The sequence below is a fragment of the Saccopteryx bilineata genome, chromosome 2, assembly GCF_036850765.1.
Source record: "Saccopteryx bilineata isolate mSacBil1 chromosome 2, mSacBil1_pri_phased_curated, whole genome shotgun sequence".
Lineage (NCBI taxonomy): Eukaryota > Metazoa > Chordata > Mammalia > Chiroptera > Emballonuridae > Saccopteryx > Saccopteryx bilineata.
The window spans coordinates 352,958,651-352,976,278 of NC_089491.1; the positions used below are offsets into that span (position 1 = coordinate 352,958,651).

The 17,628-nt window shown below is 50.2% G+C and overlaps 1 protein-coding gene across 15 annotated transcripts in view; it reads right to left on the reverse strand.

Moving 5' to 3' along the window:
* The window catches only part of MYO19 (myosin XIX), a 36,036-nt gene that overhangs the window by 15,991 nt on the left and 2,417 nt on the right, over positions 1 to 17,628 (reverse strand). For 6 of the 15 annotated variants that reach the window (XM_066262758.1, XM_066262759.1, XM_066262756.1 and 3 more), the window contains 11 exons: positions 16,796 to 16,947; positions 11,623 to 11,761; positions 11,141 to 11,289; positions 9,009 to 9,122; positions 5,606 to 5,738; positions 4,885 to 4,954; positions 4,228 to 4,330; positions 3,529 to 3,625; positions 3,318 to 3,394; positions 1,535 to 1,625; positions 943 to 1,114 (listed from right to left, as the gene is read on the reverse strand). In XM_066262758.1, coding sequence (XP_066118855.1) covers positions 943 to 1,114; positions 1,535 to 1,625; positions 3,318 to 3,394; positions 3,529 to 3,625; positions 4,228 to 4,330; positions 4,885 to 4,954; positions 5,606 to 5,738; positions 9,009 to 9,122; positions 11,141 to 11,289; positions 11,623 to 11,761; positions 16,796 to 16,807 — 1,157 coding nt within the window. In that variant the 5' untranslated portion in view covers positions 16,808 to 16,947. Of the gene's footprint in view, positions 1 to 942; positions 1,115 to 1,534; positions 1,626 to 3,317; positions 3,395 to 3,528; positions 3,626 to 4,227; positions 4,331 to 4,884; positions 4,955 to 5,605; positions 5,798 to 5,926; positions 6,312 to 9,008; positions 9,124 to 11,140; positions 11,290 to 11,622; positions 11,762 to 16,795; positions 16,948 to 17,628 lie in introns of those variants that run through there. The other 9 variants (XM_066262765.1, XM_066262763.1, XM_066262762.1 and 6 more) reach the window with 6 other exon arrangements.

The following is a 17,628-nucleotide window of genomic DNA, read 5'->3' on the forward strand; positions in this document are numbered from 1 at the left end:
AATAAGTGGAACAACAAATCAATGTTTTTCTCTCTCGCTCTCTAAAATCAAATAAAAAAAAAGTGGCTTGAAAATCTGACATGAAATTAGCTTTGAGGCCATGGAAACAGAGATTCTTGCTTAACTGGGCTCAGTCTGGCCCTGCTGCCCCGGGCCACTGTCAGCTCAGAGGACCTTATTCCCTCAGCAGTGCTTCTCAGGCTCCTGGCTCTTTGGGAAGTTCATAAAAGCAGGGGACCCTCTCCCCAGATGCCCAAGTTCCCATAGTACATGCATATATACACGTGTTCTGTCCCCTAATTTCAAAGAACTATGGGCCCCCTGAAGGTTCTCAGAACCCAGGGCAAGAAACTAGCCTTAACCATATAGTCAGAGGGTGTATATGCCCAAATAACTCACTAGGAAAGGCCAGGACCCCCACCCTCCCCTGTTCTGGACTCCCACTTGCTGTATGCTGTGTTGCCCAGGACTCTGGGCTCAGCTGGCTCCACTACCATCTATCAAATTCCCCAGGTGACTGACTACAAAGAGCTGAAACACAAGGGCACACGGAGAAAGAAGAGCCTGTTCACCCATGGGTCTGCACCCGGATGTGTGAGTGCACAGATCACCTCTGGGGCCTGCCCTGCCAGAGGAGAGTGGTGCAGGCTTTCCTCACCTATTGTCAAGGTCAAGACAGGCTCTTGTCCTTTAATAATAAGCTGAATCTAGGTCAGGCTGTGGCAACTTCCCCATGCAGAATTCCCCTGAATTGAGGCCAAGGGCCTTGATCGGGGAAATCCCAGGAGCTATTCCCTGCTGTTCCCAAGGATCTGGGGAGCAGGGAGAGAAACCCCTCTGCTTTATCTGTCACCCCTCACCCTGGGCCTCTTACATGACAGTGTCCGGTTCACCTTCAGAGTGGGGACACAGAGGGAGGAGGCCAGGGCCCAGAGTGCTCACCGTGCGTAGACCAGTTTGGCCAGACAGTCTCTGCGGGTGTCACACTCGGCTCGGGAGCAGGGCTTCCGGAACACCTGCTGCTGCCTGCCCGCCCTGATGGTCCTAATCCTCAGTGTCTCCAGCAGTGGGTCTTCTGGGAGCCACAGCAGCGAGGCCGGTGTCCTGACAGAGCCTGGGAGGGACAGACCTTCCATCCGAACAGCCCTCTTCACAAGGCAGGGAAGTCACTGCACCCAAATGAACAGAGGAAACCTTTCTGGTGGGCAAATAGACCTGCCTAGGGCAGAAGAAGAACTTGAACCCAGAACTCCTGTGTCCCCGTCCACATTGCCATGTGTGGGACAAATTATAAACCCTCTCTCATCTGCTCATTTATAAAATGGGGACAGTGCTGCCTGCTGCAGAGATGGCGTGAGGAGTGACTTATCCAGGGCAGGGACCTTTAGCTGATGGGTTAATCAAGGGCATCACTTCCATATTTCACCCTCTGGCCTCCCACCCAATACTGGCTGTTTTCTGGGCAGGCCCTGCCCTGCTGCCCGGACATGTGACCAAAGCCTGAGGCACAGCTGCCCCATTGCCCTTCTCTCACACTTGGCATCGCTCTTCAGCTGGCAGGGCTGGGCTTCGTCCTCAGAGTCAGCGAACCGGATGTCGCCAAGGTGCAGCAGTCCAGCTAGGACCTGAGAGGGCGGGAGAACAAAGACACAGAGCGGGCACCTTGTCAAGGGCAGGAGCCTAGCCTGGGAAGGCCCTCTCTTCTAGTGAGTACCATCATTCCCAAATAATAATAGCAGCTCTCAATCACTGCCCGCTTACTACATGATTCTGCCAGACATGATACTGTGCACGTTACATGCATCACGTTGGTTAAATAAGAACTGGGCAGTCTGACTTCAGAGCCTCCCAAGGCAGCCAGTGGGGCCCCCAGGTCACCCACAGTCTGCCCCTCTGGCTCCCCATCCAGGAGCAGACTGTGTGGGCAGTGTGGCTGGGGCAGAGGTCATGCCAGCCCCCAGCCAGCACTCCTGTCCAGACTCCTAGTGCTGTCCACTCCTGCTGTCCCTCTGGCCACGCACTTGTCTGGTAGTTGCCCATACTGGCTGCGATCCCCTCCCTACCTGAGAAGCCCCCATCTGGACATGTTCACTTTCCGTCTCCCTACAGTGGCTTGCCTGTCCTGCTGCCAGCTTATCCTGTCTACCCCCTCCTGCTGCTCTGGTGGGTGAGGAGGTAAGGTGGCAGCCCTGTCAGTAAAGACAAATGGGAGAAGAGAGGCCCTTCGCAGGGATGAGGAGCCCAGCTCACCTGGGTCAGCACGGTCTCCTGAGATGGGAGAAAGCAAGGAGTTGGAATTGCTACTCCTGGTACAAGCTCTGTCTGTATCAGTGGAGTCTGACCTTGGGTAGATCACTTTACCTCTAGTTTTCTTTCTTTCTTTATTTTTATTTATTTATTTTTTAAAGATTTTATTTATTCATTATAGAGAGGGGAGAGAGAGAGAGAAGGGGGAGGAGCAAGAAGCATCAACTCCCAAATGTGCCTTGACCAGGCAAGCCCAGGGTTTTGAACCGGCAACCTCAGCGTTTCCAGGTTGACGCTTTATCCACTGCGCCACCACAGGTCAGGCTCTTTTCTTTATTTTAAGGTGAGAGGAGAGGAGATAGTGTGGCAGACTCCACATGCACTCTGACTGGGATCCACTTGGCAACTCCTGTCTGGGGCTGATGCTCGATCAACAGAGCTATCCTCAGTGCCTGAGGCTGATGCTCAGATCAACTGAGCTATCCTCAGTGTCTGGAGCTGATGCTCGAACCAATTGAGCCACTGGCTGCGGAAGGGGAAGAAGGAGAGAAGGGGGGAGAGGGAAGGAGGGAGAAGTAGATGGTCACTTCTACTGGGTGCCCTAACCGGGAACTGAACTCAAGATGTCCATATGCTGGGCTGACGCTCTATCCACTGGCCAGGGCCATCTCTAGTTTTCTCAAGCACAAAATAGGAATAATCTCCACACACACATATGACTGCTGAAAAACCAAGAGAGCTAAGAGGTGTGAACATGATTTTAAAATCCCTACACACTAAACCAGCATGGGGCAGCATGATTTCCCTGTTCTGATTACTGCAGGGACAGCTGACCCAAGCACCTCACCCGAAGGTGCTGATCACTGTGCTGTGTTTTATACTAAGAACTATGTGCTCCATGCCCTTTCCACCCTGACACTGTGTGCAGGCTCAGTGGCACAGAGGAGTGGTCAACTTCCTGGAGACTGCACAGGGGCCCCAATGTCTCAGCCTCAGGAAGAGCCTCACGAGTTCAGAGGGGGCTGCCTGTTACCTCTGTCAAATGTAAGTGCCATAGCTTTTCTTCTAACCTTAAAGATGTTGTTCTGGGTTGGGGTGTCGATGCCCAAATGAAGCATGGCCTCTCTGGTCACCTTGAAACTATCCTCTGGAAAAAAAGCCAAGTCATATCCCAGTGTCACAACCAGAGGTCAGCAGGGGCAGAGAGGGGCGAGGGAGGCAGGCAAAGGGTGGGTGGGCACTATTGGGCCAGCCTAGGGCGCTGAGTAAGAAGCTCCCTACCTTCCAAGGTCCTCTCGGGGTTGGGCAGCCAGGAGAAGGCGGCTCCCTCGGGGAGGTGCCACTGGAGCCTCTCGTCAGCACTGGCTCCTTTGCAGATCTGTGGGAGGGGGACAAGTGGCTGAGCTGGGGGTGCAGGGGAGCCCAGGTCTGCAGAGGCCTGGGGTTGAGATAAAAGGAGTGGGAAATGGCTGTGACACCATAAGTCTGAGAAGTCCCTGTGGAGCACCCCGGGCAGGCACGGGGCAAAAGCAGCAGCACACAGTTCTGGATGTCTCTGAGCCAATGTAAAACACCCTGCTGAGGAGGCCCTGTGGTCTGAAGGGGAAAGCACAACTCCTGTGGGAGGAGCCCCAGTCCCAAGCTGAGAGCAGGGAGACATATTATCCATGCTTTGGGGGACCACCAGTCTGATGAGAGGCACAGCTCTGGGGAGGACCTCGTTCTGTTTGGAGGAGACAGTTGTGATTCTAAGGAGAGGCCTTAGTACTTCTGGTTTGATAAGAGGACCATGCCAAAACCTGCCGGGAGTCAGGTTTGGTGGGAAGCAGTGCTGCATAAAGTTTGCTGGAATAAGTGGTGGCATCACTGAAAGCCAGGCGAAGAGGCAGGCATGAGGCGGGGAGGGTGGGTGGGAGGGCTTCAAGTACCAGGCCCATCTCCGCCCTGCATCGGCAGCTGTGGGCCCCACCTGGCACAGACCTGGTAGAAGATGTGGAAGTTCCTCTCACTGGAGGCCTGGCAGGCCACTCGAGTTTTCTCTAGGAGGTAGGTCTGGACTGTAGCTCCAGTTATCTGTTGGGCCCTGGGCACAAGCAGGCCAGAGCCCATTAGTTGCCCACTCCTTTACTGTGTGCCAGAGTGCCACCTTGCAATCCCCACCCCCAACCCCAAGCGTTTCCACTTAGCCAACGTGGGTCATGAGACCTAAGGACTACTCAACAGGTCCTTGAGTGGTCTGAGACATTTCCCTGTAACCAGCTCAGGTGGGCAGGGCCAAGGCCTCTGTAAGTCACTATACCCAGTCCCAAGGCAGGAGCCGAAGTTCCAGCTTCAAGCTCAGGGGTGTGGCCCACAGAGGTGGCTGTTTAACTAGAAGTCCCTGAGCAAGGGCAGAAGCCATAAGGAACACATAGACTGTGACTGCACACTGCCCTAGGGTCCCTAAGGCAGGAGTAGCTATAGTTCTATAGATACAAAGATCATCCTCGGGGTTCACTGATCCTAATAAATCCTATATACCTGCATGCCAAGAGGAGAAGGGTTCTGAGCACAGCGGTGGCCCAGGCTGGAGACTGCTCCAACCACTTGCAAACTCCCTGCCCCCTCCCCCACTTTCTCATCAGCCAGGCGATTTACCTGTTCAGTTGGAGCTGGATGAACTTCCCAAAGCGACTGCTGTTGTTATTCCTCAGTGTGCACGCGTTCCCTGTGGATCACACCTGTTTATACCGCTCCCCTGTCTTTACAGAGCCCTCCTGGGCCAGGGTGGCTGCAGGCCTGCTGGGGCCATATCTCTATCCTCAAGTCATCTAAAGGACCCTTTTTGGTTTCCATGTCACAGGGGGACAGGACTAAGGAAAGGGCACTTGGCCTTCAGCAAGTGTGATTCAGGATTAGCTTCCCGGCAATGAACTGCAGTGAGTAAGCCTGGGCAGCCAGGGACTACCTTCTTTGAAGGAAAAGAATAAAAACAACAAGCTGTCACTATTGAGTCTAATAAGGCACAGCATTTAGAGTCCCAACATGGACACTAGTTATACATCCCTAGACAAGGTCCCCTTTCCTCTGAATCACCAGGAAACTGCAGAAGGGAAGGATTTAGACTACGTGAGCCCCAAGGCCCTCTCCAGTGCCTCTGTCAGATCTGCCTAGGCTAGAGGCAGGGGATGACTGAATGATGGCACCTTGACTGGAAAGAGTCTCAGGGTACCTGGGAGGAAAGAGGTTGGGAGTCCAGGGCATTGAATGACACACTCATTCTCCAACCTCCAAAGAGAGGGTCTCACTGCTCCTCTCCCTGGAAGGTGGCAAAACCCAGAGGAAATGGGATTGACAGTGCAGAGGACACTGAGCTCACCAAAGGCTTCCATGACAGGGTTGGAGTTCAAGATTCGCTGCTCGATCCTCTCTGCAATCTTGTGGCTCTCCCAGGATGTAGGTGAGGTGGCCACCACAGCATAGAACTTCATCAGGCATCGGGACGTCCATGTCTGTGGCAGAAACAGCCCTGAGGGAGCTGTGTCCAAGTTCCCTCCCATTTCTGAGCCTGCTGGAGGGAACGGTGCCCAATAGTACAGTCTTCTCCACCATGAGTGCTGCTCTTCAAATGCCTAAATATTCATTTCAGCTGTGTCCTTGGGCAATGTCACTTACCCATTCTACAGTAGAGTGAGCTTACCTCTGCTTCTTCTAGCTCCAGAGGATGCATTTAAGAAACAGGACCTGGCCCTGGCCAGTTGGCTCAGTCGTAGAGCGTCGGCCTGGCGTGTAGGAGTCCCGGGTTCAATTCCCGGCCAGGGCACACAGGAGAAGCGCCCATCTGCTTCTCCACCCTTCCCCCTCTCCTTCCTCTCTGTCTCTCTCTTTCCCTCCCGCAGCAAGGCTCCATTGGAGCAAAGATGGCCCGGGCGCTGGAGATGGCTCCATGGCCTCTGCCTCAGGTGCTAGAATGGCCCTGGTTGCAACAGAGCAACGCCCCAGATGGGCAGAGCATCACCCCCTGGTGGGCATGCCGGGTGGATCCCGGTGGGGCACATGCGGGAGTCTGTCTGACTGCCTCCCCGTTTCCAACTTCGGAAAAATACAAAAAGAAACAGGGCCTGGGGCAGAGCTGGGACAGCATACCCTGACCTCAGCAGGCTACTGTGTGTCTGAAAACACACAGCTAATATTGATTATTCTGAGCTAAGGAAATTTTCCATGCATTTTCTTACCAATTCTATAGATGCAGGTGCAATTATACCTACTTTCAAAATGATGAAACTGAGCCACAGGGAAATTTTAGGTTTTATCGAAGGTCTCATGATAGGGCTCTGATTTACATCCAGACAATCCAATTACAGAATTCTTATTGTTCTGTTTTTAATCAGCTAAAAGAAGATATATTTTCAGACTTCGGGTAAAGATGGCAGCATAGGTAAACATAGTACTCGCCTCCAACCATACAAAATCACAACTAAACTATAGAACAGCCATCATTAAGAACCACCTAAAATCTGGTTGAATGGAAGTCCTACAACTAGGGAATTAAAGAAGCCGCCACATCAAGACTGGTAGGAGGGGTGAAGATGTGGAAAGGACTGGTCCCACACCCACATGTGGTGGATTAAAATCGCATGGCAGATAAAAATCAGGAGGTATATCTCGATTCCCAGGGTTCCAGTATCAGGAAGAGAAAGTCCCATTACTTTTAGCTGTAAAAACCAGCCAGGATGAGGCTGAGGAAGATGAGGGCTGCTGGAGTCTCAGGTATTCCTCTTAAAGGGCCCGTGCACAGACTAACTCAGACTCTCTTCTGAGCTGCAGCATGGGGGCAGCAGCTTGAAAAACACTAGGGACATAAGGGGAGGAACTGAATTGTCCAGCCTCAAGTTGAGTGCTGGGTACAGCTTTCTCCCAGACAGAAGTGCAGGCAGAAGCCACTGTTCCTTTGCTGAGCCCTCCCACAACAAGAGCCTGCAGGCAGGTGCCATATCCGAGGCTACATCATCCTGGCTCACACTGTTCACCCTGCCCAAATGATTCTCAGAGGTCCTGCCCTACCCAACTTTCGGGCCCACCAAGTGTTTCCAGTGGCTTTTCCATGTGATTGGACTGTCTCAGCTCATGCTTCAGATTTTCCTGAAATCTCTCAAAGAAGCAGCAACTGACCTCAGCAAGCCCTGTACCTCTCACTAAGTGGCCTCGGGCCCAGCATTAACAGCAGACAGCCTTGGTTCACAGGCTGGCTTCTCCTAGGCACCTCCAAGCCCAGCACAAGTAGCAGCCACCTGCAGATCACTCTGCAGCTCATGCCAGATGGCCCCAGGCAGAACACAGAAATTACCCTCACAAAGGTAAGTTTTGTGGAAAGGGTGGGGTGGCTAGGTGAGACTTAGTAAAAAGGTGGCAAGGCCTGGGTCAGTAGCCTCCTCAGACCAGCTGTGCAACTTCTCACCCATCCTTATGCAACATCTGGTCTCACCTCTTATGGTTCTGCCACCCAGGGAGCCACATGACCATACCAGGAGCTTCTGGCCCAAGGCACTGCCCTTGCCATCATGGGCAACAGAGGATGCAGGCGGGCTACTCCAATAAACCCTTTCCCACAAGTCACCCTAGCTACCTTTCGTGTCTCCGTGCACTGGTTCATTTCACTCTCACAGAAGCCCCATGAGTTAGGTGTTGGTCCTCCCCATTGCCATTTCATAGGCGAAAGAACTGAGGTGTATTCCGGGTTTGTTTTTTTTGTGACAGAGAGGGAGGGAGAGAGAGAGAGAGAGAGATGAAAAGCATCAATTCTTTGTTGCAGCACCTTAGTTGTTCATTGATTACTTTCTCATATGTGCCTTGACCAGGGGGCTACAGCAGACCAGGTGACCCCTTGCTCGAGCCAGCACCTTGAGCTAAAGCTGGTGAGCCTTGCTCAAACCAGATGAGCCCGCGCTCAAGCTGGTGACATCGGGGTTTCAAACCTGGGTCCTCTGCGTACTAGTCCGATGCTCTATCCACTGTGGCACTGCCTGGTAAGGCAGAACTGAGGTTTATAGAAGCTAAATATCTTTCTGATGTGCTCTGAACCACTGTGCTAGAATCCTTAATAACTAACATTTTTTTTCCTTTTATTTTTCTGAAGTGAGAAGCAGGGAGGCCAAGAGACAGACTCCCACATGCGCCCAACCGGAATCCACCCAGCAAGCCCACTGGGGGCAGTGCTTTGCCCATCTGGGCTGTTGCTCAGTTGCAACTGGAGCCATTCTAGTGCCTGAGGCAGAGGCCATGGTGCCATCCTCAGCGCTCGAGCCAACTTTGCTCCAATGGAGCCTTGGCTGCAGGAGAAAAGAGAGACAGAGAGAAAGGAGAGGGGTAAGGGTGGAGAAGCAGATGGGCACTTCTCCTGTGTGTCCTGACCAGGAATTGAACCCAGGACTTCCACATGCCAGGCCGACACTCTGCCGCTGAACCAACTGGCCTGGGCCCTTAATAGCTAACTTTTGCTTCCACTGGGATCAGAGCTGGGGAAGACCTATGATCAGAAAATGAAGACTTGGGGAGGAAAGTATCTCACCTAGAGTTACATCAGAGTGGATGGAAGAGCCTGGACTAGAAGAATCCCATCTCTTGATTTCCTTCCCAGCTTGCCCACCCACCACTACACACCGACCCCCTGCTTAGGATAGACTATCTGGGAATGACGAGGTAGCATATGGCTCCACGAGGAATGACCCCCTGCCTCTCGGCCCACCCAGCCAGTTGACAGGATGGGAAAGAGGCCCGCCTACCTTTCCAGCACCACTCTCTCCACTGACAACGATAGACTGGTTGACTGGCTTGGTCAGGCTCTTGACATTCCTGTAGGCCTGTTCACCCACAGTGAAGATGTGAGGCCTCAGTTTCTGAAACATCAAAGGATGAAAGGTTATAGGAGAGAATGCTGGTCTTCAAGGAATGGCTGGTCCAATGATGACTGAGATGAGGAGCCTGCCAACAGCAGTGCAAGAGGCTTCCTCTAGAAAAATTTCCTGGTTGTAACAGGAAACTGTGGCCCCTCATGATGGCTTTACCCACTCATCTTCTCAGTCTGGAAGCAGTGATAGCCTTGACCACTTTATCCTCCCATTTTATCCTCCGAGTCTTTAGTGCTCTTCACTATTTTGTAGTTTACAAAGAACTTCCTTTTTTTTTAACTTTCTTTTTTTTTATTTTATTTTTTTATTTTATTTATTCATTTTAGAGAGGAGAGAGGGAGAGAGAGACAGAGAGAGAGAGAGAGAGAGAGAGAGGAGAGAGAAACAGTGGGGAGGAGCTGGAAGCATCAACTCCCATATGTGCCTTGACCAGGCAAGCCTAGGGTTTTGAACCGGCGACCTCAGCATTTCCAGGTCGACGCTTTATCCACTGCGCCACCACAGGTCAGGCTTTTTATTTTTTTATTTTTTTATTTTTATTTTATTTATTCATTTTAGAGAGGAGAGAGGGAGAGAGAGAGACAGAGAGAGAGAGAGAGAGAGAGTTAACTTTCTTAAAATTTATTTTATTGACTGTAGAGAGAGAGGGGGAGAGAGAAACACTGATTTGTTGTTCCACTAATTTATGCACTCATTGGTTATTCTTGTGTGTGCCTTGATGCAGGATTGAACCCGCAACCTTGGTGTATCAGGATGATGCTCTGACCAACTGAGCTACCCGCCAGGCCTTCAGAACTTTTTTTCAAGTTACTGCCTAAGAAGTCTGCATTATATGGATAGCTGACTCTATGTTACAGAGAGAAATCTGAGGTTTAGCCGGGTTAAATAACCTTCTCAAGGCCAGGCAGCAAGTGCAACCATCTTCTTTGCATCCCAAGTCCACTGTGCTCCTTCCCATCACCAAGTATTAACCATCCTCAATGTGCTAGGTGTCAAGGTGGGCACTGGGGAAAGAGGGGACCATGCACCTGGCTTTGCCTTTGAGGAAGCGGCCAGTCAGTGAGATATGGGCTCTCAGGGAAGATTTCACATGAATTCTACTTGGAATCCATGTATGAGTTTCTGGAGGGCCAGAAAGCACAAAGCCTAGCCAGCCCAGCACTGCCCTCCCCACAGTGATCCCTTACCCACAGCTCCCTGAGCAGTGAAGGCACAGTTCTGGATGGTATCAGAGCTGTGCCTCTCTATCTGCTCTTGCCCCAGTCACTTCTCGCCTGGACTATCACAAAGTCTCCAGCTGTTCTCCCTGTTTCCTGTCTTGTCTTCCTCAACACAACATCCCCAACTTCCAGAAAAATTATCCCTACACGTTCAGTCCCACCTCCACTCCTGGCGAAGATGCTTTGTGGACTCTGCCTGCGATGGTGCCTTTGACCCTTCTCCACCAGCCTCGGCTTCTCTCTCTTCCCATCTCATCTACTGCCTCTCCCCCAACAGCCCCTTCCTGCCAACAAGTGTGCTTTTGCCTCTCCCTGAACACGTGATGCGCTTTAACACCAACCAGTCCATTCACTGCCTGCACTGCCCCACCCCCAGCCCCATAAGAACTCATTCCTCTCAGTAGAGATGAAAATGGGCTGAATTTTCTAGGGCAATCCTTATTGCATGAAATTTTATCCTTTTCCCATACAATGTCTTGTTAAATACACAAATAAGCACCTGTTAAACCTTTCCTATTAATAAATTCACGAACAACAACAACAAAAATAACTTGTCCACTGTCTCTATTTTATGATCCCTACTCTGTTAAACCAAAATTTATCTCCCACTCTGCGCCACTATCATGTGTCCAAGATTCCTCGAGCTCCTGGTGGGTGGTGCTGCGGCACCAGCAGATTCTGAAAGACTGCATGGCTGATGAACAGACGGATAAAGACAGGGGGGCTGCAAGGAGACCTCAGGGGAGGTAGGGGAGCGCTGAGGCCCAGGAAGTGGCTGAATCTTACCTGGGGCTGAGGAGCAGTGTGGTGCTCTCTCATCAGCTCAGGCGAGTAGAGCTGAGGGATGGGCTTGAAGGGGTTCAGAGCCACCAGGGTGCAGCCAGCATTGGTGTAGAATATATCTGCCATGTACCGGGTCTGCAAACACCTCAGGACTGACACAGAAGTGCTTTTAGCAAACACTGGCTCAAATGCGGACACAAGCACACACACACATCTACCACAGGGTTCCCTCTGCAATTAGCCAAGAGCCATTAGATCCCAGCAGCTCTCTGATGAATAGGTACAAGATCTAATTAAGATGAGTGCCAAATCTGGAGCAAAGTCTGTGCTGGAGAGCCCAGGTGCGGCTGCCAGGCAGGTCTGACGCAGCTTATCTGGCTCTAGGTCAGGAGTCCTGCCTGCCTTGGTCTGGCCAGGAGAAGCTGTGCTGAATACCCACACCCAACCTCCAACCTCCACCCTCTTGGGGAGAGGGAAGCCCATACCTGTCTCCAGTGTCACAGGATTCACCTTGGTGAGGTCATCCAGCAGCTGCAGTGGGGCCTCCTGGGCTAGGAACTCCTGCAAGTCTTCTCTGAGGGCTTCCCTGCCATGGGCATCAGGGCCTGCACTACGGCCATTCACCTGGGAGGGAATAACAGGGCCAGGAGAGCTGGGAGTCAGACCAGCTGGCAGCTTTGTAGGGGCGAAGGCCTGTACAGTGGAAAGAGAACTGGCTTCCAGTATCATAGTCTGGTTTGGTTTAAATTTCAGTCCTGCCACTTATTAGGTGTGTGAGCCTAGGTAAGTTATTTAACCTCTCTGAGCCACAGTTTATTAGTAAATAAAAGAAAATTAAATCAGTTCACAGGACTACTGGGAAGAAAAATAAGAAGCAATATATACACACACACACACACACACACACACACACACAAAGCACTTAGTCCTTGGCAGACAGTATATACTCAATACATCAGTAAATACTGTCCCCTCTCCTATGCCATGAGTTCCAGCTTCCAGACTGACTGGCCAGCTACTAGCCTCACTAGGCCTGGCAGGGGTAGGGGCCATCGGGGCTGCTATAGGAGCATCAGGGAGGAAAAGAACCATGCTTTGGTCCTTTTTTGAAAAAAAAAACATTCAACTTGATGATGCTTCCTCCTCCTCTCTCTCTCTCGCTCACTCCTCTCTAAAATAAAAAACAAAACAAAAACAAAAACACACACAGACACAAAAACTATTCAACTTGAAATGAAACATCAGCTGTGAAGTAGCTCCATGCCTTCATCACCTACTTCTTGGGGCTCAAATTTAGTCTGGCTAATTACATAAGTAGTTTCCTCTGCCTGGTCTGCTTAAGTGGCTCAGAAGTCAGGTAAGGTCAAGAATGGGCACTAAGGTTGCCCTGGCTGGCTGGCTCAGTGGTAGAGCATCAACCCTGCATGTGGAAGTCCTGGGTTTGATTCCCAGTCAGGGAACACAGGAAAAGAAACCATCTGCTTTTCTACCTTTCTCCCTCCCCTCTCTCCTCTCCCATAGCCATGGCTTAACTGATTGGTTTGAGTGCATCAGCCCCAGGTACTAAGGATGGCTCCATGGAGCCTCTGCCTCAGGCACTAAAAATAGCTCGATTGCAAGCATGGCCCCAGATGGGCAGAGCATCAGCCTCAGATGGGGGTTGCCAGGTGGATCCCAGTCAGGGCGCATGCAGGAGTCTGTTTCTGTATCTCCCTACTCTCACTTTAGAAAAAAAAGGGTACCAAGGGGAACAGGCCCTTTCTCCTTCTCCCTTGCCCGTGTGTGATGCCAGTACTTTCCACATGTTTCTTTTCTCCATTTCTCCTCTTTGGGGGCTGTAGGGAAGATGGGTTGGGGACTGGGAGAAGATATAAACCTGGATGAAACTGGCTTTTGGAGAAAGAGGTCTGTGCTATCACATGTGTGGGTTTCCAGTGAGACTAATGAACCCTAACCTTTTTTTTTTTTTTACAGAGGCAGAAATAGACAGGGACAGACAGACAGAAACGGAGAGTGATGAGAAGTATCAATCATCAGTTTCTCATTGCGCGTTGCGACTTCTTAGTTGTTCATTGATTGCTTTCTCACATGTGCCTTGACCGCGGGCCTTCAGCAGACCGAGTAACCCCCTGCTGGAGCCAGTGACCTTGGGTCCAAGCTGGTGAGCTCTTTGCTCAAGCCAGATGAGCCCGCACTCAAGCTGGTGACCTCGGGGTCTCGAAACTGGGTCCTTCCGCATCCCAGTCCGACGTTCTATCCACTGCGCCACCACCTGGTCAGGCAAACCCTAACCTTTTAAGCTTTAAGTCCAGATGGTATCATCGGAGAGATCCAGTAAAAAGTTTCTTGCCAAAGATGTTGCCTCTGCTCTGAACTTGGGCCCAGCACGATGCACAAGGCAGAGTCTTGGGCTCCAGAATAAGTGCTGAGATCAGAGCATGACTGGATCCATGTAAATCCCTCTGCCTAAGCAGGTAAAAATCACTCATAAGCCCCGCCATAATTTATGAACAGCTCTGATCTCTAGATTTGAATCCTGATTTCACCATTTTCTTGTTGTATAATCTTATGTAATTTTTTAAAAAAGATTTTATTTACTGATTTTAGAGAGAGAAGAGAGAGAGGGGGGAGATGAGGAGCAAGAAGCATCAACTCCCATATATGCCTTGACCAGGCAAGCCCCGGGTTTCGAACCAGCGACCTCAGTGCTCCAGGTCCACGCTTTTATCCACTGCACCACCACAGGTCAGGCCTAGCTATTTTCTTTTTAATCAACTCTTCTAATTAGGCACTAATATATCAAGGGCCTTAAATCTACATATGTCCCTTGAGCCTGCAACTGTTTCTAGAAAATGATCCTATATAAAAGGCCGTAACAATGTTCAGTGTATATGAGTCATTTAAAATAGAAAGAAGCCTGACCAGGTGGTGGCGCAGTGGATAAAGCATCGGACTGGGATGCGGAAGGACCCAGGTTCGAGACCCAAGGTCGCCAGCTTGAGCGCGGGCTCATCTGGCTTGAGCAAAAAGCTCACCAGCTTGGACCCACGGTCGCTGGCTCCAGCAAGGGGTTACTCGGTCTGCTGAAGGCCCGCGGTCAAGGCACATATGAGAAAGCAATCAATGAACAACTAAGAAGTCGCAACGCGCAACGAAAAACTAATGATTGATGCTTCTCATCTCTCTCCATTCCTGTCTGTCTATCTCTGCCTCTGTAAAAAAAAAAGAAAGAAAGAAAACAAATTTCCCAGTAGCAGACAGCTTAAGTTATAGTATATCCTTACAACTGAATAAAAGTTAGAAAAAAGTATGATATCTTTATGCCGCAACTATGAGTTGAAGCTTCTCATCTCTCTCCCTTCCTGTCTGCCTGTCCATCTCTCTCTCTCTCTCTTAAAAAAAAAAGTATGATACTTTTAAATGTTTTAAAAATATGTATTTAGGTGAAAAAAAATCTAGGATATTCTCTAAAATGTTGGTTATCTCTGGGTAGTATAAATTATGGGTAATTTTTTTTTAAATGTGAACTTTTTTTTTACAGAGACACAGAGAGTCAGAGAGAGGATAGACAGGGACAGACAGACAGGAATGGAGAGAGATGAGAAGCATCAATCATCAGTTTTTCATTGCGACACCTTAGTTGTTCATTGATTGCTTTCTCATATGTGCCTTGACCACGGGCCTTCAGCAGACTGAGTAACCCCTTGCTCGAGTCAGTAACCTTGGGTCCAAGCTGGTGAGCTTTGCTCAAACCAGATGAGCCCATGCTCAAGCTGGCGACCTCAGGATCTTGAACCTGGGTCCTCTGCATCCCAGTCTGACGTTCTATCCACTGCGCCACTGCCTGGTCAGATGGGTAATTTTTTTTAATGTCTATTTTATTGATTTTTTAGAGAGAAGAAAGGAGAGGGGGAGAGAGACAGGAACATCAATTTGTTCCTGTATGTGCCCTGATCAGGGATAAAACTTGCAACCTCCATGCTTCAGGACAACGCTCCAACCAACAGACTATCTGGCCAGGGCTATGGGTAATTTTAACATTCTCTTTGCTTACCTGTATTTTCCACATTTCTTATAATGAATGTGACCTTGAATAAGTCACTTTACATCTCTAGACCTATATCCCAAATGAAAACATAATAGCACTATATATGATACTCTAGCTTTTTTAAGGACTAAACAAAATTGCAGTATATGCATAAAATGCTTAGTGTAGTGCTTACTACACAGCAAGGGCTCAATGCAGAGTAGCTGCTACTATGGTTACGATGAATGTTACAAACCATTAAAAGTTCAGAGCAGACAACTGTCCTGCCTGCTTCTCTCCAGCATTCAAGCCTATTTTATGAGCCAAAAGGCTGGAGGAAGGTCAAGAGGCAGTGTCTGCCCGTACAGCTGGTCTAGCCTCACACTCAGTCATCCTGCTGAGTCTCAGGCACTTCCCTGCCTAGGACTCCATTACACCATAGCTCCTCAAGGGCAGGTATCATCTTAAACATCTTCCTCTGTCCAGGGCCTAGCAACACTTAGTAAATAAAAATTCAGTAATTATCTACTGGCATTCTCTGTGGAGCAAGAGCTGCCTGGGAAGGACAATTACAGCTATGAGATAAGGCTTAACAGAATAGGATGATTCGGAGTCCTGCAGGCCCAGGACCACAGCAGCCTTTTCCAAGTGGCAGAGATCTGGAGTAAGGACAGGTTTCCCAATAGCAACCCCCCTGAACCCTGTGATCCATCCATCAGAGTCCTTCTATATTTCCACCTAGGTTATCTTCTCCCACATTTTTGCACAGACTGACCTCTTTGTCTGGACTGCTTATTTTCCTTCTCCACTTGGCTAATTCCTACTTATTCTTCAAGGCTCTGCTTCAAGGAGACATCTTCAGGGACATCTCTCAGTTACACCTCCTTTTAGAAGCCCCAGGCTCTCACTGTGTCTCAAAACACAGTGACATCTCTTAGGACTTCCTCACCGGTTCAGGGTTGTAAGATCACCAAAGTACCCTCAGGACCCTGGCCGGTTTGCTCAGTGGTAGAGCATTGGCCTGGCGTGCAGGAGTCCCAGGTTCGATTCCCGGCCAGGGAACACAGGAGAAGCACCCACCTGCTTCTCCACCCCTCCCCTTCTCCTTCCTCTCTGTCTCTCTCTTCCCCTCCTGCAGCCAAGGCTCCATTGGAGCAAAGTTGGCCCAGGCGCTGAGGATGGCTCTGTGGCCTCTGCCTCAGGCGCTAGAATGGCTCTGGTTGCAACAGAGCAACACCCCAGATGGGCAGAGCATCGCCCCCTGGTGGGTGTGCTGGGTGGATCCCAGTTGGGCGCATGCGGGAGTCTGTCTGTCTGACTGCCTCCCGGTTTCCAACTTCAGAAAAAAAAAAAAAAAAAAAAAAAGTACCCTCAGGATTCTCTTACCCACCCCAGGGAAAAGAGCTTAAACTACAATAGGAGAGATCCAAATTAGGTATCAGGTAGAACTTCTTAACAACCAGTGAGAGGCCCTTGGAATAAAAATCTAAAGAGAAAAGAAGAAAGATCCCCTTTAAGGGATCTTTTCCTTCCTTCTAGGTTGGGGCAGTGGAACCTCATTCAGATAAGCAAAAGATGGGAAGATGCACCGGGCGCTTTCATGCCTGGGTCATCTAAGGGTGAGGCTTTACCTGCTGGAGCATCCTGCTTCACTGTGGTCAGCCAGGGTTCTGGGTCGCAGGCACAAGGAGTGCTATCCACCTAGTCATGAGGACACAGGCTGGGGCATGGGTCCAGCAAAGGGATCAGTTCTGGAGGAGTCAGAGATGAGTCACTCCAGAGCCTATGACATGAGAGAGAAGACAAGGGCCACACATAGGTGAGGCTTCTCCAGGGTGACTCACTCCTGTTCCTCACATTAAGCAGAGGAACCAAAATGAGAACTAGAGCAAGCCTGGGCCAAGAGGGAAAGTCTTTTCTGTTCCCTGCCCATTAGGGAACAAGGCAACTTTTACAAGAGCTTCTGGAGGCTCCTTGGCCTCCTCCAGGGCTAGTTTTACTATAGGAGTTTGGGGTGGGGCTGTAAATCTTCTGGTCAGTGTGATGTGGAGTGTGAAGACGTTGGGGGACAGAGGAGCCTCCAGCTCTATCCTCTCCACTAGACAGAGATTTCCTATTTTAGTATAGCCAGTAGTTGGTGGGATGGGAGGCTGACATCCACTAGATCAGCAGTTCTCAACCTGTGGGTCGCGACCCCGGCGGGGGTCGAACGACCAAAACACAGGGGTCGCCTAAAGCCATCGGAAATACATATTTTATTTAAAAATGTATTGTATAATATGTATTTTCCGATGGCTTTAGGCGACCCCTGTGTTTTGTCGTTGGACCCCCGCCAGGGTCTCGACCCACAGGTTGAGAACCGCTGCACTAGATGTTCCAGGAAGAGAAATGTGGGAGAGGAATAACAGCTGTCATTCACTGGTAAGTCACATCACCTTCCTGGGCCACTTTGAGACCTCATCTT